A 23,478-nucleotide genomic window follows, 5' to 3' on the forward strand; every position below is an offset into this window, starting at 1 on the left:
GGTAACAGGAATCAGATGTAGGAAACACAGCAAGTACACATAGAGGCTAACACACAATGGTTGATCAGCACTGCTGGCTTGCATTGCACAGGTTAATATAGGGTTCCCTGATAGGGCCTGGGGTGGGGCCATGCTTAGAGGAGAGGTTACAAAAGCAGTCAGGTGAGGGTCAGCTGGTCTCTAGAGATGAACACATGGAGACAGGTATGCTGATCGACAAACTCTATTGCATAACCATGACATGTAGTTAATCCAATCTACATTCTTGCTGACAGTTGTTATGGGGATCAAAGACTCAAAACCAGCTTTTACCTGGTCCCTGGCTTTAAACTCATCAGGGACCCCCCTTGTAACCCTTATGACATCTATGTGCACATGAGGGTCAAAGCTTCCGGAGAGAGCTGCTCGCTTCCTCCTCTGACTGTGTGCTGGGTCAGTGTATGTATCAGGGGTATCTTTGGTTAGGATATGGGGGCTTTCTATTTTCATCTTTTTTGTCTAATGCACTCTGTGGTCGCCCAGTCTGGCCCTGTGTTCCAACCCACTGGCCCCCACTGGAACCACAACTCTGTCCCCAGTAACTGTCTGTGTGGCATACATATATGTCCTTACCGTCAGGGATATCACTGTACCAGTGGCATCACCATGAAGGGTCAAACGGACAAGGTACTATGTCACAGTAATCTAAGGTAAAGGTGGTCACATGTGTACCTGAAGAGTTACACTAAAACGTAATTATGTTATCATTTTTGTGATGGCCACCTCCTGGGCCCCTCCCCCCTAGATCAAACAGAAAAAGGATATGCAGCACCCGAAAACACGCTCTCCTGCAGTGATAAGCGTGCATTCAGGTGTTCTTCCTGGCCAATTTGACTGAGGTGGCTGTGGTCAGCAAAACTTGGAATGGACCATCATAACTTGGCTCAAGTATCTCCAGACAGTAGTTGGTGTGTTCCTGTATCTAATTCAGGATCTGGAATGGAAGAAAACACCTGGACATGCATTCAGGTTAATTCTCGTGATAATGTGGTTACATAATTAGTCAACACATCAGACTGCAACTGTAACTGTTGTGGAAAGTAACAACCAAGTCTGGGAGCTGAACCAAACAAAATTTCATTAGTGTATAGGGCATGTTTCCTCCGGGTGTGTGTCTGACACTGAACAGGGCTATGGGCTAACTGTCTGGCCAACTCATGTTAGTCTCTTCAGCCATCTTTAACATCCTGTTTTTAGTGTCCCATTCATCCTTTCTACCTTCCCGCTACTTTGAGGGTGGTATGTGATGTGTAGTGCTAACTGAACCCCCAGTGCTGCCCAAATCTCTTTTGTAAGGGTTGCTGTTAAGGCTGGTCCCTGATCTCTCAATATCACCTCTGGGACCCCAAATCTACCTACTATCTCACTCAGTAGTTATTTAGCTGTGGTCCTGGCAGTCGTGACCACTTCCACTAGGGCGTTTTCGAATCTGCCACTTCTTGGCACTTGAGAATGATCAATTTGCATCCTCTGGAATGGGGTATAGGGCTTTTGCCAGGTGCTTCTTCTGTGTTTTTTCTGTGCGTCCTGGGTTACATTTGGTGCAGATAATGCATTATCTGCAGAAGTTGTCGGTCAGTGGAGTAACTCTTGGTGCAACACTTGTTGATAAGAGAGTTCATAAAAGTCTTTGTCAAGTGGGCAGTTCCATGTGCCCATTGCACCATGGCTGGGTACATACTCCTGGGTAGACAAGGCTTCTTGTTGCACTCGAATAGTCCATTTCTGAGAGTTGCTCCTCTCCGTTTCCAGCTTTCCTTCTTATCCGGACTTGTTGTTTCCTGTATTTCTTTTAGATAAACTCTGTCCACTGGGAAAGTCTGTAAGGTAAGCACGGGGTGGTCTTATTCTACCACCCTGCTGTCCACTTCCCGTGGACCACCAGCTGTCTGGCAGCTGAATTGGCTAGATGATTGCTTCAAGCTTCCTTTGAGTTCATTTTGTCGTGTGCTTTACTCAGAATAGTCACTTGGGTTGGGAGAAGCAAGGCATCAATCAAGTTTTCACAGGTGTTCCTGCAGCCGTCAGGAATCCTCTGTCCTAGATAACACCATAATCATGGGCAATGCTGAAAGCATATCTTGAGTCCATATGACTGTTGGCTCCTCCTCCTTTCCCCCCTCGAGAAGTGGAAGAAGGGTGGTAGGGTTCAGTGTTTGACAACTTAATAGAGTAATGCTGTCCAGTAGGAGGAAACACAGGAGTCTCAAGTGTCTGGTAGTGGACAAGTGTTTCGGCAGGATCCTGGTTGAATATGGCAACAACGTCATGGGGAGTAAGCAGAACGAGGCAGTGTCTGAGGACCAAGTTCAAAGTTTTGTCAAGCAAGGCTTGTATAGCAAAGCCAGCTCGCAGACACAATAGGCCTCCTCTTGCTACCGCATCCAGCCGACAGGAATAATATCCTACGGGGCGTAGGCTGATGCCGTGTGATTGGGTAAGTACACCTGCAGCATGTCCCAGACGTTCGGATACAAAGAGCTTGAGCATTTTGTCGTAGTCTGGGAGCCCTAGCGCCTGAGATGGCACACTTGAGGGCCTCAAACTTAGATATTTCTTCAGGAGACATCTGGAAGGGTCTGATTGCAGAGCATCAGTAGGAAGGCTTCTGGAATCCATGCTCTGCACTAGGAAATTAGTCCAAGGAAAATGACAGGTGTTGAGCACCACTGCAATTTGGGCTTTGAGGCTCTGCAGCCCTGGTTGGCAAGATAGCACAACAGGCTTTCTGAGGTGACTTCAACAGGGGGTAAGTCAGCTGCACAAAGGAGAAGGTCATCAACATGTTGGAAGAGAATCGCTTCCGGGTGTTCCTCTTGTCATGTGTCAAGGATGATAGCCATAGCTTTTGCAAACTGGCTTGGAAAGTTCTGTGCCCCTTGTGGCACAACTGTTTAGGTATGTTGCCGTTTCTTTCCGTGGATGAATGCGAAAAGGTACCAGCAGGAGGGGTGAGGGTGGACACTGAACAAAACGTTTGTAAGGTCCACCTCTGTGAGGTATTTTGCAGTCAAAGGCATCCACAGCAGGTACCTGGTTCTCTTTTTAGGATTCTCTTCTTGGGGTTATTGTGGTTTCCGGGGCAATGAAGCGCCCTCTTTTAGCTTGACTGAAACTGGTGGCACCTTTAAGTGACCGTTGTCTTCCGGTCCTGTGGACCATAAGCACACAGGGATTCTGTCAAGTAGTTCCTGCAGTATTGAACTTGAAGTTTTTGCTTCATTAAGCGTCGTCAGGAGAGGCAAAAAACACAAAGCAGATGAGTCTTCCAAACATAGGGGAGTATGTAACTTCATCCCCCCTTCAGGCGTGTCCTGATTGAGGCCTGTAGTCTGGACAACACATCAGCTCCTAGTAGATTCAAGGGACATGTAGAGGAGGCCGCAAATCAGGAAATGTCCCCACTTGGAGTGGCTCTACAAATGGACTGGAGCGGGGCAACCCATCAACTCCCACGCAGGAAACGTGTGTGTCTCTTTTCAAAGTGGGAGAAACTCAGATCATCAAAGGCCTGTACGAGTCTAGCATGATACTTCTTCAGACTCCCCTTTATCTTGGGTAATATCTTGGATTGTGGTGGTCTGATCCGTCAACTTCTCCTTTGCCCAGTCGTGGAGTTGTGCACAGAACTCCACGCCTGAGGTGTAGGAAGTGGCACTTGTCAGGCAGGCATCATTGAAGGCCATCTGCATGACTGGCCAAAAGACATATCCTGCTTTGATTTGGAATAGGCTGATCAAGTCTCTCCAGGCAGCTGAGTAAGTTTCTTGTATCTGCACTATCCTGTGGTAGAAGGGAATTGGTTGCTTCTCTGGGTCAGGCAGACTTGTCACTAAGGCCACTGCTTGTGATAGAGTAAAAGCGACATACATCACTGGTGCCCCTTCTGGTAACCGAGACTGTTGGGGCGGGGGCTGACAAGAGGCACTGTTCCTTATGGTTGCCAGCATGTGTTTGAGATCCTCTCGGACCTGTGAGTCCGGAGCCAGATTGGGGGTTAAATCAGTGGGTGGCCTTGCTGCCTGTTGTTGGGCTTCCCACTCAGACGCTTTTTCATCATGAACATATCCGGCCTGGGAATGTGATGCTTCCATATTGGGGAAGACAGATGTGTGGTATGAACCATCCTGGTTTAAAACAGGGAGGGCTGGGTACAGGCTGTTTAAGCTCACTGGGTGTACCAAGATGGCTGCCGGCAGGAAGTGCACTGGGCTGGGCAGTGAGTGAAGGCATGGGTGCACCAAGATGGCCGCCGGGCGGAGTTGTCACAGTGGGCTGTGCTTGGGCTGGGAGGGAGAGAAGGGAGTGGATGTCAGGTGGAGGGCAGGGTTGTCCCTCCCTTCTCTCGGTCCAGGTTTTTTGATAGGGGGGTGGTTTAGGCACATTATCAATTCTGTGATACACATACATAATACAATCGCCATCTTTCTTAACTTCCTTTATCCAATTTTCTTTATCACACAGGATTTTTCTCCCTGTTTCTTTAGCAACATAACTTTCGCCACTTCGTTCAACTTTGTTAACTATTTCAACATCTTCTTCTCTTCACAATATCACATTCTTTACAATATCACTTTCTGTTCTCTCTCTGTTTCTCGGCTAACGGCTTGAGAGGAGAATACGTATAACCAAGGGGTTAATATTCTTTCTCAGTGTTCTTTATCAACAAATTCCTTGGGTGTGGGCACATAAGACTGCGCTCCTAGCTTCTACTGTCTTCTATAACCCTGTAATGTACGGTTAATCTCAGAACAAGAACAAACATGTCAGGGGTAGTGAGGAGCAACGGCCCGTGACCCAACAGATCCCCCGGGCAGCCCCCCCTCCGACCTTAACCAGTCCCCAACCCCTCTCGTGTTTAGCAAACAGTAAACCACAAATACACTCACGACAGGACATTACACCTGCCACTCTTCGAACTGCAAAATTTCAGCAGGCTAAGATAACCCCAGGGGCAGACAACTCCCCTTAAACCCAGTTAAAGGCCGTCATTACAGTTACTCCCAGAGGCCGACAGCTCATCTGGGGGTGAGACATCTGTAACGCTTTCAGACTGCAAACCCTCAAAGATTCGACAAACCAATGAGTAACCCGTCCCATAACCGACTGCCACAATAACCCATCTCACTCCAGAGGCCGACAGCTCATCTGGAGATGAGAACACACATGTAGCACTTTTAGACTGCTGAGTTTCGTAGCCCAAAGAATGGCAGACAGTGAACAAATACAGACAGCAGAAACCCATTGGCAGGTTCGTTAAAACAACCTCAGGCGAGGAAATACCTGCCTCTAAGACAGTCTTAGCATACCGACAGAATCCAGCCGAAAGATAAGAAAGTCGTACAGTGGTAAGAATATAAATAAGACTTACCGGTACTGTTAGGGCTGCGCAAACCCCTGTCTCATCAATCAGTTAACGCCCGAATGCTTATCGCGGTATGGCTTCGACTGTAGCCTTAGGTCCCGGGTTTCGGCACCAGCTGTTATGGAAATGATTAAGAGCTCCAATCGAGCCCAAGGTTATCTGCTGCTGTCTCTAATTGGAAAGTGTGGATATGCATGCATATAAAAGTAAACACTCTGAGACACGCTCAGCACCGTTACTTCTTACACTTCTAATTTATTCAAGGCGGTGCTAATGTTTTATACACACAAATACGTCATTGCTATGTTAGTCTAATAGGTACATCTCATTGGTTAAGATAGAAAAGAAGATGGAGAATCTTCATAACGAGGTTTGGCTGTCCTTGGTTTTATCTTCAGTTCCGCGTTCTTCTGATGTGTGGGATGTAGGGGGTACCCGCCATCTTGAGAAAATATAGGAACAGAGCAAACCTGTATACTTATATAATGAGTAAGGAGAAAAATATGTATGCACATAAGAAAATAGACATTTTCAGATTATTATTATTATTATTTACATCACATTCCTTCACAATATGAGGACAAATTCTGATAATGTGATAGATGTAGAAAAGCTCATAGAAAAAGTGGTGGCTTAGTAGTTGGCACTGCTGCCTTGCAGCACTGGCATCCTCAGTTTAGATCCCAGCCAGGACATTATCTGCATGAAGTTAGTTGTTCTCCCCGTGGTTGTGTAGGCTGGTGGGTCAATTATCTCATATGTAAATTGGCTCTGATATGTATATATGTGTGAAATAGGGACTAATGTAAGCTCCTTGAGAACAGGCACTGCATAACATTAATAATACCAAAAACATGTACAGCATGTCTAGGGTTTTACCTACCAAAGGATGTATAATGTTGCCCATGGAAATCTTGTGATACACATGCTTCTGACAATTTCAACAAATGAATACAGCATAATGGTTTTCTTCCATTTGCCCAGCTGAGTGTGCACAAATAAGCAGAGCATGGAGCATTTGTGACACTGGTATGTTAGCATAGTAGTTTTCGAACAAAGGGATTTGACACTGTCCAAAATGTTGGTATTAAAAACTATGGAACAAAAAAAATTTAACGTTAAGGCAATATATAGAATTAAAGATTTTTTACTGTTATCCTTCAAAAGGAGAAGGGTAATCCCAGGCAGGACATAGAAAAAGAACATCCTTGAGCAATAGCAGACGTGGGTAATATGCAGGCCAACAGGGTTATTACATTTCACGTATGAATACTTTATCTCCACAGAGGCTTTCCACGGCCAATGATGAGATTGTTGAAGTCTTACTATCTAAATATCAAGTTTTGGCAGCTCTAAGGTTTGTGAGAAGCATTGGTGGACATGACAGTGTGTCGGCTCGCAAGTTCTTGGATGCTGCAAAGCAAGCAGCAGATGACATGCTCTTCTATACTGTCTTCAGATTCTTTGAGCAAAGAAACCAACGTCTTCGAGGAAACCCCAACTTCACACCAGGTAAGATTTTGTAAAAGTGCATTTCCCAACAAGATACTTTGAGTTCTCATTTTCAGAGCTTACTGATAGGAGTTCATATCCACACCCTAGTAGAGAGAAAGTGGGTACGATTCTACATTTAAAAAAACCATAGTAATCAACAGATATCTTCCTGCAGTAGCACAGCTGAACCATGTGCAGTGAGCCTCCATAGGTTTATATGTAGCCCAATGCCAAGTCCGGAGAGGCGTGAGATTAATTCAGGACGACTAGCGTGGATGGGATGTTCTAGATTTAAATCAAATGTGCAGCTCCTTTTTAAAGAATAAGTTCACCTTTTTGGTAACTTGTTACCAAAGAGCACCTGCCTGCACCCCTCTGATCTCCCACAGGCTCTTCTCCCTGCATTTGCAATTTAAAAAGAGTGTAGCTACGTCATTCATTCACAGCTTTCCGTGAACAAACTACACTTGCCGTGCTCCACCGCAGCAGATGGCTCATAGTTTATCTTCCTGCGCTCCAGTAACTGTCTACTCGTTCGGATTGTGGGTGCAATGCTCTTTGCAGGCACAGGGATGTGCGAATCCTATTGCCCAACTTCCAATGTCATGTCTTTATGGGCACAGGGTAGGTGTTTTTACATTTACCCCTAATTCACACCAGTGCAACTTCAAAGCCCACTATCAGTCTGGGTTCACACATATTTGGTGCGATTATCAAAGGTAGTTTTTCAGGTGGGATTCTGATACGATTCAGGGATGCAATTGTAAATAACTTTTTGTTCAATGTGAATTTAGTACTGCTGCAATTTACAATCTGCCTTCATATGCTAGTGCCTTCCAGCCACTTGTATGCAATACCGGCAATGAATCGCATCCTGTGTTGAACAGTTATCTCAGAATGCCACTATACTCTGTGAGTTTGGAACACATCACACCAAACTTGCACAGGACCCTTATATATTTTTTTTTCCCTAAACTGGATCGAATTTGCACCGCATAGATGTGAACATCCTTCATAGGATGTTCACATGTTTGTCAATATTTTATATCTTTTCATGTGACAACCCTGAAGAAATGACACTTTACATTGTGGCAAAGTAGTGAGTGTACAGTGTAAATGTGCTGTCCCCTCAAAATAACTCAACACACAGCCATTAATGTCTAAACCGCTGGCAACAAAAATGAGTACACCCCTAAGTGAAAATGTCCAAATTGGTTCCAAAGTGTCAATATTATGTATGGCCACCATTATTTCCCAGCACTGCCTTAACCCTCTTGGGCATGGAGTTCACCAGGTTGTCACTGGAGTCCTCTTCCACGATGACATCACGGAGCTGGTGGATGTTAGAGACCTTGCGCTCCTCTACCTTCCGTTTGAGGATGCCCCACAGATGCTCAATAGGGTTTAGGTCTGGAGACATGCTTGGCCAGTCTATCACCTTTACCCTCAGCTTCTTTAGCAAGGCAGTGGTCGTCTTGGAGGTGTGTTTGGGGTCGTTATGTTCAAATACTGCCCTGCAGCCCAGTCCCAGAAGGAAGGGGGGGGTATATCACAGTACATGTTGGCATTCATGGTTCCCTTAACTCCTTCAGATCCACGCTATAGCCAAATGACGGCAACAGCGCGGATCTGCTGTGCCAGGAGTACGTCTATTGACGTCCTCCTCTTTGCAGCACTGCCATGCCCCCCTCAGTGAGACTCGGCTCATCCCCACCCCTTACCACGTGATCAGCTGTCAGCCAATGACAGCTGATCAAGTGATGTAAACTGAGGATCGGTAATCTTTTTTTTTTTTTTTTTTTTTCTCATGCTGACAGCGATCGCCCGCTTCAGTTTGCAGGGACATCGGTCCCGAGGAGGAACAACATATTATGTGCCCACCAGTAACTCCTGCCAGTGCCACAAATCGGTGCCCACCTTACTTAAGTGCCAGCAATCAGTGCCGCCTATCAGTTCCCATCAATGCCACCTCATCAGCGTACATCAATGTAGGAGAAAAAAATACCTGTTTGCAAAATTTATTAACAAAATCTAAAACTGTTATGTTTTTTTTTTTTTAAATGTGGTCTTTTAAAATTTTTTTAACAAAAAATCCAGAGGTGATTAAATAATTGGGTACAGTGTTGTATGACCGCGCAATTGTCATTCAAGGAGTGACAGCGCTAAAAGCTGAAAATTGATCTGGGCAGGCAGGGGGTTTAGGTGCCCAGTAAGCAAGTGGTTAATGAACTGTAGCTCCGCAGTGCGGGCAGCACTCATGCAGCCCCAGACCATGACACTCCCACCACCATGCTTGACTGTAGGCAAGGCACACTTGTCTTTGTACTCCTCACCTGGTTGCTGCCACACACGCTTGACACCATCTGAACCAAATAAGTTTATCTTGGTCTCATCAGACCACAGGACATGGTTCCAGTAATCCATGTCCTTAGTCTGCTTGTCTTCAGCAAACGGTTTGTCGGCTTTCTTGTCCATCAGCTTTAGAAGAGGTTTCCTTCTCGGATGACAGCCATGCAGACCAATTTGATGCAGTGTTCAGCATATGGTCTGAGTACTGACAGGCTGACCCCCCCACCCCTTCAACAGTGCTGGCAGCACTCATACATCTATTTCCCAAAGACAAACCTCTGGATATGATGCTGAGCATGTGCACTCAAATGCTTTGGTCGACTATGGCAAGGCCAGTTCTGAGTGGAACCTGTCCTGTTAAACCGCTGTATGGTCTTGGCCATCGTGCTGCAGCTCAGTTTCAGGGTCTTGGCAATCTTCTTATAGCCTAGGCCATCTTTATGTAGAGCAACAATTCTTTTTTTTCAGAAACTCAGAGTGTTCTTTGCCATGAGGTGCCATGTTGAACTTCCAGTGACCAGTATAAGAGTGAGAGCAAAACAACAAATTTAACACACCAGAGACCTTGTAACACTTGAGTCACATGACACAGGGGATGGAAAATGGCTAACTGGCCCAGTTCAGACATTTTCACTTAGGGGTTACTCACTTTTGTCGCTAGCGGTTTAGACATTTAATGGCTGTGTGTTGACAGCAGTTTTACACTGTTATACAAGCTGTACACTCACTATTTTACATTGTAGCAAAGTGTCATTTCTTCAGTGTGGTCACATGAAAAACACAAAAGTAAGTACATCCCTCACATTTTTGAGATACTGTACATCCATTGAAAATCCTTATGCCGCGTACACACGGTCGGACTTTTCGGCTACAAAAGTCAGACGGCCCGTCCGATAGACTTTCAAACGACCGGACTTGCTTACACATGATCACACCAAAGTCCGACGGATTCATACGTGATGACGTACACCGGACTAAAATAAGGAAGTTGATAGCCAATAGCTGCCCTAGCATTGGTTTTTGTCCGTCGGACTAGCATACAGACTAACGGATTTCTGGGTCTGGCGGAGTTACGACGTAAAGATTTGAAGCATGTTCCAAATCTAAAATCCGTCAGATTTGCGACTGGAAAAGTCAGCTGAAGTCCACACATGATCGGATTGTTCGCCAGATTTGGTCCGTCAGACCAGTCCGGTCGAAAAGTCCTACTTTGTGTACGCGGCATTAGTGATAACTGTCTCATTCAGTTAGACTACTACTGAAAGAGACGCTTTGTCTTTTATTAAAATGATAAAAAGCCATAATTTATGGCTTTTATTTTATGTAAAAATGACAACTGTCCCAATTATAATGCTACTGAATGAGCCTTTTATTGGTAGGTATTTTCAAGGGATGAATGTCCCTTTTTAATTGTGTCCCTAATGCATGATTTCCTGAAAGGTGACTGTGTGTATGTGATATGGTTTTGGTTAAAATAATCTTTTATCAAGACAAGTTTGTCACCCAGATTTAGTCCCTTTTAGACCAGGTGTCAGCAACCTGGGAATTCACCTGCTAATAAATGAAGATAATAATCCTAACATAGTAATAACAGTACAGGTTTACCTCACTTTCAGGTGCTTCACTAATACAGAGCCAGTTAACCCTGAGGGAGCATGTGACTGGGATTTTACTGCCCCTCCCCCATCCTGGCACCCAGCATGGCCTGGAGTTGCTACCCCCCCCCCCCCCCCCCCTTATTGCAGTGTCCTCTGTCCCCTTCACATCAGAACTCTCCTACCTTTACACAGGTGTACAATGATTGGCATCACAGGGCGGGAACTGCTGAAGTAGTTAACTTTTCACATTAACAGGCTGGTGATTGGTTGCCAGGCGATCCTAGCAATCAATCACCTGCTGTTTAATGTAAAAAGTTAACTCCAGTGGTACACGCCCTGTGATACCAACTGCTTGCCGCTGTCCAATGAAGAGGAGAGTGGCGAAAATGTCTGCGGGCCGGGTGCCTGTGGGTTGCTGACCCCTGCTTTAGACAAACCGTTTTCTACGCCCCTAAGGCTCCAAAAAAAAAAAAAGTGTGCATATATATTTTTTTAACTTGGCCTTTAACTACTTCCCGCTCAACCTATAGCAAAATGACGCCTGGGCGGTGGTTCCGTTATCCTGACTGGACGTCATATGATGTCTTTCAGGATAACAGCTGACACGCACCCGATCGGTGGTGCGGCGTGTCAGTCTGACACACCACAACACTGATCTCTGTAGAGAGGCTCTTTACCACGTGATCAGCTGTGTCCAATCACAAGCTGATCAGGATGTAAACAGGAAGAGCCGTTTTATCGAGTACAGGAGAGCCGACCGGCTGCTCTCCTGACAGGGAAGGGGTCTGGGCTGATTGATTGTCCAGGCAGCCCCACCAGTTATAGCCGCCACCAGGGATGCAAATCTGTGTCCAAAAAGTATGCTAATCAGTGCCTATATGATGCGACATGGTGTCCATCAGTAATGCCTGCCAGTGATGCCCATCAGTAAATGAGAAAAAAAAGTACTTCTTTACAAAATTTTATAACGGAAACAAAGAAAATTTTTTTCAAAATTATCGGTCTTTGTTTAGCAAAAAATAAAAACTTCAGAGGTGATCAAATACCACCAAAAGAAAGCTCTATTTGTGGTAACAAAATTATAAAAGTTTAGTTTGGGTACAGTGTAGCATGACTGTGCAATTGTCATTTAAAAAGTGACAGAGCTGAAAATTGTCTTGGGCAGGAAGGGAGGAAAGTGCCTGGTATTGAGGTGGTTAGGCAAAGTCATTGCAAGATGTTGTCAAGGCAATAGAATATACTGCATCTTTTATCTTGATGTTCTTAACATATATTTAAAGGCCAAGTTCACCTTAAAAAAAAAAAAAAAATATGCATTTATATATATTTTTTTTCTTAGGAGCCTGTTAAGCATCACACTGCACCCATGATCAGTAGATTGAGGGTGCAATGTCAGGCTCTTGCAGACTGCCAGTATAGCTGTCTGCCAATACCTCTGATACAAGCAGGCAGTTACTGAAGTCCAGGAAGATCAATGAACTATAAGCACTCACCAGCCCCTCGTATTTCATTTAGAACTACAAGCCGTCAGCAGCAATTGTTGAAGTTCATTTATTTACAGAACTCTGAATGATGTGGCCATGTACGCACTGGGAGAGATTTAGTAAAGCTGTGTATGTTAGCCAATTAGTGTCTATATTCAGCTTTTTCAATTACTTTGACATTTAAAATCCAGAATCTGATCGATTTCTATGCAGAATTTCACCAAATTGTGTACTCTCCAGTCTTAGTAAATCTCCCCCAGTCACGGGGGTGGGGTTTAAGGTGGTGGATGCTCAACATGTTGCATCCTAAATACGGGTTCAATAGGTTGAGAAAAGGTCACCTTAACTCTTTTAAAGTATATGTTCATCTCAAATCTGTGCTCATGCTATAGACTTTGATTGCTGAGTCTAGCATTTTTACAAAAGCTAAGTTGAAATTATCCATTAGTTCTTATATTGAACCTATAACCATTGTAGTATACCGTGTGTGTGTGTGTGTATATGTATGTATGTATGTATGTGTATATATATATATATATATATATATATATATATATATATATATATTAGTGCTATGGCTTGCAGTATTAGAATTCCTATTCAGTTGATCTGACTTTCCAAAGTGAGTGTTGAATTGGTTACTGCCCATTTCCTGAGGAAGATTGAAGGGTGATAAAATGAATTAGACCAGGCTGTTAAGTTGACTTATTTTAATTAGAAAAACTGTACAGTTCAATTTTAGTTTCCCATGAAAACTGGAAGTAATGTCTGCTCTGCGGTCATAGATCTAAACTCCTGTGGTCACTGGGACAGGAAGCGAGTAGAACTTCAAGTAGGGATAGATTAGTCTGGGGAAGGGGGTTGTCAGTTTTTTCTTTAACTGGTGTGCGCTCCATGTTGGAAAGATTTCATCTGACTTGCTGTCTGTTATACTTGTCATGTAGACAGAAAGGGGAAAATATGTCTAACACAGACAACACAACCAGCGCTTCTGTCCCATTCACCACTATCCAAAACAAAGGCTTAGATGAAACTTCACTTTAAAAACACTGCCGCTAGACCATGCATCTGTTCTACTCATACTTCCTCCCTCTTTCTTCTCTGTAGGAGAACACTGCGAGGAGCATGTGACCTTCTTCAGACAGAGGTTTGGTGAACAAGCATTGCTAAAGATTAGTTCTTCTTAGCCTGTATATAAAAATTGTACAAATGTATTATACTAAGAATAAAGTCCATGCAGATTCTGCTTATAAAATGGTGTGAGCTCCTTTCTTTCTTCATGCGGCTCATATAGTCACTAATATAAAAAGTAATTAATAAAATATATTTGCCTTTGTGATAAAACATGAATCCATCTGAAATCAAGGAACGTGCATTGGTTTTGCATTTAGAAAACTAATTTTCAGGGTTGCCCATAAATTAAACAGATTGTATAAAACAAAAAAATCTTTCCCAATAAAATGTAACTTCTATATACACATGTGGAAAAACTTCTTGAGCATTGTGAAAGTCATTGGCTGTAACACTGCTATCATGGAAAAGTCCTTTCCTGAGACTGCCAGCTGCAGTGAGGGTGGTGCTGGGTTGGTCCTGCACTCCAGCTGGCTCCGTATAGCCTTCTCCATAGTCTGGGGGTGTACATAGTCACTCTAGTTGACAAGTCTTTCTTGTTCTGTGCCTCTTACTCTCTCCCGTGCTGCTTGAACCTTGGCTTTGTTTACTCGTGGCCCTGGGAGGAAACAAATATATAGTCTTGTCAGAAATACATAATTACCATTAGGGCAGTGTACATTTAATGGCTTTAAAACAGAGAGGATACATCCTAGAAACTCAGTTTTATTTTAAGTTGCATCTCCTATTCCAAATACCGGTAATTTCTTGTGTATCAATTCTATATAAAATTTGGATTTTTGTAGTCGGCATAAAATCCTTTTCTTATAGTCCATTGAGGGACACAGAAATCATATGCTTCCAGCCAAAAGGAGGATTGGACAATGGCAAAAAGTGTGTAGACCAGACCAGGATAACCTCGTTTCTAACCAGCATGCCACAGGTTTAAAAAAAAAAAAAAAAAAGCCAGTAAAGAGGGCTTTGTACCCCTGAGGCCCCTCTCACACTAGCGGACAGATCAGGTCTGCCAGTCAGTTTTTCAGAGGGACCCGGATCGGACCCTCCAGTCTCCTCCATGTTCGTTTACACCCACCCACATCTCATCTACTTAAAACCGACAGATGGGGATCCATTCCCCATCTATCTTTCGGATGGCAGTCAGGTATAAACAGACAGGCCATAGAGGGTAGCAGGCTGTGTTTGTATCCGCTCTGCATAAGTGGACCAGACCAGTAATCCACCTGCTTAGCGAAGATCAGCAGCCTCCATCGGAGCCCACACCATGTGTAAGAAGCCTTAATAGACTTCAAGAAAATACGTTTTTACGGTAGGTACAACTCTAAACAAACTACCTTCCCTGATGCAGGATCGTCTTTTGATGGAAAAGACACAGTAGTACCAAAGTAGTGTCCAAGCCAAGATATAATCAAGGTGAATCCCACAATATTAACCTGCAAAGATTAGCAACCATCCCTTCCCTTGGAAAAGTGAAGGCGCAACTTCATGCAGAGTTTCCCAAAAGGCTTAACAGGCTTTTTGTGAGAACTCACACCAGAAGCATAGGGGAGGAGAAAGCAGACCTTTCCTTGGACCTCTTACACTAAAGGCAGGCATCTGCTTTGACCCCTGGAGGTATCCTCGATGAGGGCATCTAGGGTAGGGCCAAAGAGACAGCTTCCCTCAATGACTAAGTAAGGTAGGTGCGCCATAGATACAGCAGTGTTCCAGCTTTCTAACCACAGTGCTTTGCACATCGGTATAGACATCAGACAATTTAGACACTTCGAACAGGCAAATCACAACTAAAGCATAAAGTAGGGTACACTATAAGAAAATTGGAAGAAATATTCCATACCAGGCACAATCGTTCAATTCTCGTAATAGTGTGTACACAACTTTAGACATCTGATTCAGACTCTTCAAATGACAAAACCCCAATTTTTTTTCTCGTACATGAACAAAACCAATTTTCATTCAAGGTGTACCGTTTTTGTACGAGTAAAAAAAAAAAAAAAAAAAAAAATCACATACGAAAGACAACGCATGATCATAAACAAAAAAGGCCTTTGTTGCACGAAAATTTTCATACATTAGTTCCATCCTCTGTTTCAATTTGCTGTGAAACAGAGGAAAACCGGACAATTGTTAACCTAATTTTCCTATAGTATGTACCCGCATTAAGACTTCACACACCCTATTAGGGGCTTACCCCAGCTGTGGTGAAATCCTTAGACCACGACAAGATGGGTTAGATCAGCCTGATTTGAGGTTATCCCTACCCCATGACAGATGCCAGAGAAAAATGGGATTTAAAAGGGAAAGATTCTAACTTCTAGTCAGTAGAATACTTAAAGGTAAACATACCCTCTACCAGTCTAGTTCTTGTTAGGCCACATTTACTAAAGTTCCCTCTGAAGAGGAAACATTTTCAAACACACCAAGGTGTCCTGGATAGGCTGTTAAGGAGCTTGGAAAGACCTGAAGCTGGAGGCAGCAGGGTAATCTTCCCAATGCAAAGTAGTACATACTGCATCAATAAGAACTGAAATGGTCTCTTTTGTATGGAGGTGACAGCAGGAGACTCTGATGCATCAAAAACAGTCTCCTCAAAGACAGATTGTGGAAACTGGCCACAAAGACTAATGTTACTACAGTAGACCCCCCCCCCCCACCACCACCACCCCTCTTTGGTCTTGGCCATGGTGGAGAGATTGGACCAGTGTTTCTCAACTCCAGTCCTCAAGGCGCCCCAACAGGTCATGTTTTCAGGATTTACCTCAGATGAAACGGCTGTGGTAATTACTAAGGCAGTGAAAGTGATCAAATCACCTGTGCAAAATAATGGAAAACCTGAAAACATGACCTGTTGGGGCGCCTTGAGGACTGGAGTTGAGAAACACTGGATTGGACTATGATTGCTTGCTTCTGTGGACAGATGTCTTTTAATACAGGTAACAAGTGGAGATTAGGAGCACTCCCTTTGAGAGTGCTCCTAATCTCCACTTGTTACCTGTATAGAAGACACCTGCAAGCCAGAAACCTTGCTGATTGATAGGGGATTAAATACTAAATTCAATCATTAAAATGCAAATAAAGGTATAACTTTTTTGAAATGTGTTTTTCTGGATATTTTTGTCTCTCACTGTTAAAATAAACCTACCATTAAAATTATGGACTGATCATTTCTTTGTCAGTGGGCAAACGTACAACTACAGCAGGAGATCAAATACCTTTTCTCTCACTGTACATCCCATCCACACAAGAAGCAGCAGTAGTAAGATTGTGGCCCGCCCAAGAGTTCAGCTGCACCCTATCTTAATGCTGTGACGGCAGTCTCCCATCTCTGCAAACAGCTTGAGCACAGGCACTGAAAGATCCTCCTTCCCCATCTGATTCCCTTACACACAGCTGCCATGTGCACAGTGTAGAGCTGGCTGCTGCAACTAAGCTGCCTTCCTGACCATGGATTTGCACAGGTCAGATCTAAACACGGTAGCCAGCTATAAACCTCCATGGAAATCGGATTTCAGCTCCACTGTCAAAGTGCTGTGTGGGGAGCAGGAGATCTTAGTGACTGTGTACAGTGCATGGATGGGAGACAGAGCTCTGCCCAGGGACTCCTGTTATGTGCCCTCCTGTACTATGTACAGACATAAATACATACAAACCACTTATAGGCTGGGAGAGGCATTTATGACAGGGGCGCAGTTTGTGCACAGGGAAGGGGATAGAGTGAGAACAGTGTGTACTGGGGGAAAAGAGGGTCAGTGTGTACAGGGGGGGAATTAAATAATCATTTACGAGGGGGGGGTTGGGAGGGGCAACTGTTGGTGAGGAACTCTTAAGGCCTCGCTATTGATGACATTTTGCGTCCTCCAGTATAATACACCAAGAGAGTGGTAAGACATGTTTCTGCAGAAGATCTTATTGCTAATGTACTCAGGAGCTAAAAAAAGCCAGCAAGTAACCCAATCTAAAAGGTAAATAAACAACAACAAAAAATACTGCGCTTGTGCGTTAAGTGCAAACAAATAAGCAGCGACAAAAATGTGAGAGATATACACATGAACAAATAAAATACAACTTATTTTGTATTTTAAAGTAACCCAATCTGCTGGGCCACACCTATGGCTGAAATGTCACTTCTGAATTAGACCAGTAAATCAAATCTGCAGCAATCTACTTCCCATCTATATATAGCGGATAAAGCCTGACATCAGCTTAGCATGACTTTCAGTGGGAATCTGTCCATGTTACAACATTTTTCCTACCCCTAAAAGCGCTGCGTTACACCCCTTTCACACTGAAGATGCTTTTCGGGCATTTTAGCGCTAAAAATAGTGCCTGAAAAGCACCTCTCAAGCCTCCCCAGTGTGAAAGCCAGAGTGCTTTCACACCGGGGCGGGGCAGGACGGGAAAAAAAAGTCCTAAAAGCAGCGTCTTTGGGGCGGAGCGGGAACAGTGTATACACTGCTCCTAAACCGCCCCCCTGCCATTGAAATCAATGAGCAGCGCTTTGCAGGCAGGTTTAACCCTTTCCTCGGCCGCTAACGGCGCTTTACCGTTAACGCAGCCGCGCTAGCAGTGTGAAAGGGCTCTTAACCTAACTGCATACATGAAGTTAAACACTAAACCCCAGTAAAGCTGATGTTTTATTTTGAAATTAGGGAACATTATATATGGGATGATGCTTTTGTGACATCACCCTATTATCTGACAGATCTGGCTTAATATGGTGATAATTGTTTGTATACAAAAATATTTCTGCAGCAGAATATCTATTTTGATATAGTACAAAAGGGATAAAAGTCCCAGCTTTTATAATTCTTTCTAATCCTAACATGGAAATGAAGGCACATAAAATAAATTATATAAACTATGATGTAATGAAAAACTGGTAAATACAGGATCAGTCTTGCACCCAGTTACATGATCTTTGTTGACATTTGGAGGATTTTAAGGAGTTGATTGCATGCAGAGCTGATCATCCACATAGCAACCTAGGCAGGAGCCTAGGGCACAACATATAGTATATCGGGGGTGGTGGGAATTTCAGAACAGCCTTCATGGTCCTGAAGAAAATCAGTTGGTGTAATTCAGGGGTCTTCAAACTATGGCCCTCCAGGTGTTCAGGAACTACAATTCCCATCATGCCTAGTCATGTCTGTGAATGTCAGAGTTTTACAATGCCTCATGGGATGTGTAGTTCTGCAACAGCTGGAGGGCCGTAGTTTGAGGATCCGTCTGTCATGTCACAAGGTGGATTAAACTCCTAAACACTTGGTGTTTGATGGGGATGGACCATGTCCATTAAGACAATGCCAAAGGGATCAAGCCCCTGTACAGGCACAAAACATGTCAGGGCGTCGTTGCTGAAGGCCATACACAGCCATATCCACATCTGAAGCACTGGGTCAGTTTTGAGCGGTATCTTACCCTACATATATCCACACATCTGAATTGGTGCCAGCCGCCTGCTCCCAATTTCTGAATATCGGTAGAGACACCTGTTATCCTCAAGCTTTGAGCTGCGTGATCACAACTGCTCTGTGCCTATTGCAATCCTCATCCATGGCAGTTAAACTACTGGGAGAGGGGCAAAGCTGCTACCCTTCTTGGTGCCCTATTGCTAATGAATCCGCCCCTGGAGAGACAAAACTTGATTCGAGACAGATTGATTGACTTGCTTTCAGTCTTCTGCGGTCTGCCTCCTCCCCCCAGGATTACACAGCAGATTCCTTCAGTGTTGGTCACAGGATTCAAAGTACAAGGGATCTTCAATTCAAGCTTGTTGAAGAATACATTTTTAAGCCTGCCCTTATACAGCACAGAGGATAAGTGTTCATATAAATCCGCTTTTCAGTATAGAGCAGCTTTAAAGAAAGCCCTATCATAACAGAAACAAAGGCCTGTCACCTTCTGAAAATTCTAGCTGCCTTACTATCATTCTAACAGTAATGCTCTAGAACTCAGTCAGACAAGAAAGTCTGACTGTAAAGGGTAATGTCTTGATTTTGCTAGTTTGAACCTGGGGAATGCCAAGTATCCCAATCTCATGATAAAATGCTCAGCATTCATTCAGATCTCACTGGAAGGATAGAGTCAATACCCTATTAGATTGTAAGCTCTTCTGAGCAGGGCCCTCTTAATCCTCTTGTATTTTATTGTATTATAACTGTATTGTCTCCCTTTTATATTGTAAAGCGCTGCGTAAACTGTTGGCGCTATATAAATCCTGTATAATAATATTAATCACCCTTACCTAGGCAATAGCCAGGGGTAAGGTCTGTATGTATAGAACTTTTCACCCCATGGGTTGTGTTTTTTTTTTCTCTTCACTTTAATGCAGCGCTTTGGATTAGGGGGGGGGGGGGGGGGAGTTGGGCTTTAATCCTCTTTAATATTTAAAATCACAAGATGCTTCAAGTATTCTTAGTTTAAGGGCAACTCAGTCAATCATTTCAAATTCTAACAGCATAAATTTACAAGCAGTGTGTATAAGCTGCAAAGAGCATGTGTGCATAGCCTTCAAGACTAGAACAGAGAATCGTTCTCATGTGACAGCGCTGTTAGCTATATTTAAAAACTTAAACAAGCTTGTTGGCATTAGCTTGCTTAAGGCACAAATAGTCACACATGACTGTGTAAGGCACATTCATTTATTCAGACAGAAATGCCCCTAAGACACAGCAATACACCCAGAAATATGCAGCATTAAATTGGCGTTGCCCTGTATGATCTCATCTTGATTCCTTGCTTAAAAGCACCAAGTCATTTTTTTGGTTTCAGGAGTTCATGAATATCTATTACAAATGTCTAGTTAAGACTGCTTTGAAAAACACATGCCTTTTGCATGTAGAAAATTATCCAGAGTGAGTGTTCCCTATGGGAAAAGGTGGATATCAAGATAACGAGTCTCTTTCCCTGTATATTCTACAAGTCAACATTGCTCCCGCACTCACCAATGTAACTAAGGAGAACTGGCAGAAATATTAGGCCATGAGCAGCTCCAAGAAGCACCATAGATAAGTACATCCTGAAGTAGAAAATCTTGAATATCCGAGACTTGGACAAGCCCAATACGCCAATACCCACAAATTTCGTCAGAGTGATTCCACTGAAGACCTAGGACAAATCAGATGATTAAATGTTGGTTTGATCCCACCTCAACATTATGCAATGTAAATGTTACAGTAACAAAAAGAGAACGAAACCAAAACAGCATTTTTGTTCTTGGGCTTTATTTAACAAGCCATCAACCACTTAATTTGCCCCATGCTGCCATTTTGTCACTAGTTCATAGTAAATTTATAGGCTAGAAGCATTAATAACAATCTGTGGATGGGGATTTTAAAGTGTATATGTAAGAAAACAAAGACATTAAGCACTAATGAAAAGCTAAAGGCCACTGTCAGCTGATGTTACTCAAGCCGGTCTAGACTGTGGAAAGATCCTGACTTTAATGTCAGAATCCATCCAGATGCCTGAGCCAGCTGCTCTCATCCTCTCCACAGCCCAGCAATCCAGTGAATGCTGAAGGGGCAGAGCACACAGCCTGTGACTGAGTCCCCAGCTTTTCTTACTGAAGACTTAGAACTGAGCGATCAGCAGTCCTTGATCTCTCAGTTCTTGGTGTAGAGGCGGTAGGGGACAGATGCAGCATTGGATGGATGCTGCACCCACCTAGGTAAGTATGATTATTATTATTTTTTTTTTTTTTTAATACCCTGCACTTCTCTTATTATTAGCCACGTGACCCAAGGGCAGATATCAATGTAACAAATTTAAATTGTAGCCGATTTCATCAGTATAGCTGAGGAAAAATTTTGTCATGGTACTGCTATCCATCAATATGAGCCATGTGTATTTGAGGTTAATGCATGCAGTAAGGCATTTTTTTAGGTTTTGATAGTCTAGCGCAACTCTATAACACGAAGGAACCCTTGAAATCACTTCTCATTCTCAGGGAACCTCTGCTAAGTCCTATTTCAACATCTCACAGTTCATTAACATGATAGTCAGTGGAAAGAATGCTCCTTACGTTTGTGGCCAGTGGGAAGAATGCTCTTTACGTTTGTGGTCAATGGGAAGAATGCCGCCCCCCCCTTACATATAGCTAAAAAGATCATTGGTGTCAATAATTACTTATCCAAGAGGCAGAAATTACTCATTGCTCAAGGAACCCCAACAACCTTTGGTGGAATCCATTGAACTTTGGATGGAAAAAGACTGGTCTAGCACTACCTATGAATAACAGCTGTTGGTTCATTTGCACACTTACCGAACTACCCATGTGTGCCAAGGCATCCTGTGCACGATGAACTCGACTTCCCTTTGTGCTGACTGAGAAGGCTCTGGTCACATGACTGCAGAACTCCACAGAAATGCCACAACACTGCAAGGTATAAATGTCAGCAGAATGTTATGGTAATGTTCATTGCATTAGTGAGAAAACAGAACACACGGATAGGGCACAAACATATACCAGTAAGACACAATGGACTTGGTACCGTGTAGTACACTTGCAGTCCGTGCATATGTAATACAAAGACTTCTACTCCTATGTTAATCTCCATGCGTGAATAACAGTTAAAGTGCATCTACCAGCCAAACTTTTTTTGGAAGTGTGAAAACTGCCAGGCTTTTATTTCTGTCTGTTACCCGATTAGAGAGATTCTCTTCATTTGTCCTGGTGAATATTGTCACCAGGACTAAAAATGAGGACAAGATCCAAAGTGTTACAGAACAGGAGGTGAGGGGGAAGTCCTTCAATCAGGGCACTTCTTTTAGTAATAACTGTCTAAAGCTGGCCACACACCGATTGAAATTTTTCAGGTTCAGCAGGAACCCACGGAATTTCGATCAGTGTTTGGCCATTCCCCACAAGAGACATATTGGAGATTCCCCCATTTACCTTGTTTCTGTAGATAGAGGATTTTTTGTTGTTGTAACGCAGCACAAAACATGCATGGCCGGCTTTAAGATTGCATTTTCCACTTGCTTGGGGAGATTTCCTCCTACTTCCCATTTGACTGTAGGACAGAAGTGGAGGTAAATCTCCCCAACAGGATAAAAGACAGAAAACAAAACATCTTGACAATATTCAGACTTTAAAGTGTGGCGCTCTAAACTGGTACCAAGGTAGTATAACCTAGTGCAAAACTGAATCAATTATTAAAAGTGACATTGATTTTGTTTTGCAGTAGGTTATACTATCAGTTTAGAGCACCATACTTTAAGGTTTGAATGGTTGTATATCCTGTATACTGACATTTCTACTTTATATATTTGTTGATAATCTGCGTTATCAGGTTCTTTATATTAATATCCTGACAATATTGTGCACCCTTTTTTATTCCATTCCATGTAACACATAAAAATATTTGGGCTATTAATACTTAATAGGTTTACTTAGGATTTTATAGAAAATAGAATTTAACTACAAAGAACTTACCATGACTAAATTCACCAGGGACACAGCATTCAGGCTGATGTTCCAAAGCCACATGACTCCAATCATATTGACAAGGATCATGGAAATGGTGAGACACATCAGAACAGCAGACCAGACCTCGAAGCCCAGCAGAATGACCGTCACAAAGAATATTGAAGCCAGTGACAGGCACAGATTGAACACTGTATCATCCACAATGGTTAAGTACTGTTCATAGAACACATAGAAAACACTGCAGGAAGAAAAAAAAAAAAGCCTTCAATGAATTTGTGTAAACACATTAAAAGACAAAAATAAGAACACCCCCCTTCTTTGTGTATACCCTAGTGAAATGTACGTTTGTTAAAAAGTCTGCCTTATTCCTCAGTAAAGTATGCCACAAGCCTTGTACTTGCCTCTGTCTTTGCTCCTTGAAAACAAACAACCCTTACAGTAGGCAAACCTTTTTTTTTTTTTTACCATTTTGGATAGAGTAAAGGGAGGGATATAACTGCTGTCATATAGAAAGAAAAAAAAGTGTTGTGGGTACATGAGACTTTCAAGAGGAAGTAAACCCTGATGGGTGTTACTTCCTCTTTGTTTCCC

The 23,478-nt window shown here is 43.2% G+C and overlaps 2 protein-coding genes across 3 annotated transcripts in view; one reads left to right on the forward strand and one right to left on the reverse strand.

Annotated features, from left to right (window-relative positions):
* Positions 1 to 13,584, forward strand: part of RMC1 (regulator of MON1-CCZ1) — a 71,797-nt gene extending 58,213 nt beyond the window's left edge. For both annotated transcript variants that reach the window (XM_073631480.1, XM_073631479.1), the window contains exons 19-20: positions 6,691 to 6,916; positions 13,437 to 13,584. In XM_073631480.1, the coding sequence (XP_073487581.1) occupies positions 6,691 to 6,916; positions 13,437 to 13,516 (306 nt within the window). In that variant the 3' untranslated portion in view covers positions 13,517 to 13,584. The remainder of the gene's footprint in view (positions 1 to 6,690; positions 6,917 to 13,436) is intronic.
* NPC1 (NPC intracellular cholesterol transporter 1) overlaps positions 13,025 to 23,478 on the reverse strand; it is a 125,645-nt gene continuing 115,191 nt past the window's right edge. The window contains exons 22-25 of the mRNA XM_073631477.1: positions 22,894 to 23,125; positions 21,721 to 21,834; positions 20,402 to 20,564; positions 13,025 to 14,058 (exon numbers count right to left, since the gene is read on the reverse strand). Of these exons, the coding sequence (XP_073487578.1) occupies positions 13,979 to 14,058; positions 20,402 to 20,564; positions 21,721 to 21,834; positions 22,894 to 23,125 (589 nt within the window). The 3' untranslated portion in view covers positions 13,025 to 13,978. The remainder of the gene's footprint in view (positions 14,059 to 20,401; positions 20,565 to 21,720; positions 21,835 to 22,893; positions 23,126 to 23,478) is intronic.

Source organism: Aquarana catesbeiana, linkage group LG05, assembly GCF_042186555.1.
Source record: "Aquarana catesbeiana isolate 2022-GZ linkage group LG05, ASM4218655v1, whole genome shotgun sequence".
Taxonomy (NCBI): domain Eukaryota; kingdom Metazoa; phylum Chordata; class Amphibia; order Anura; family Ranidae; genus Aquarana; species Aquarana catesbeiana.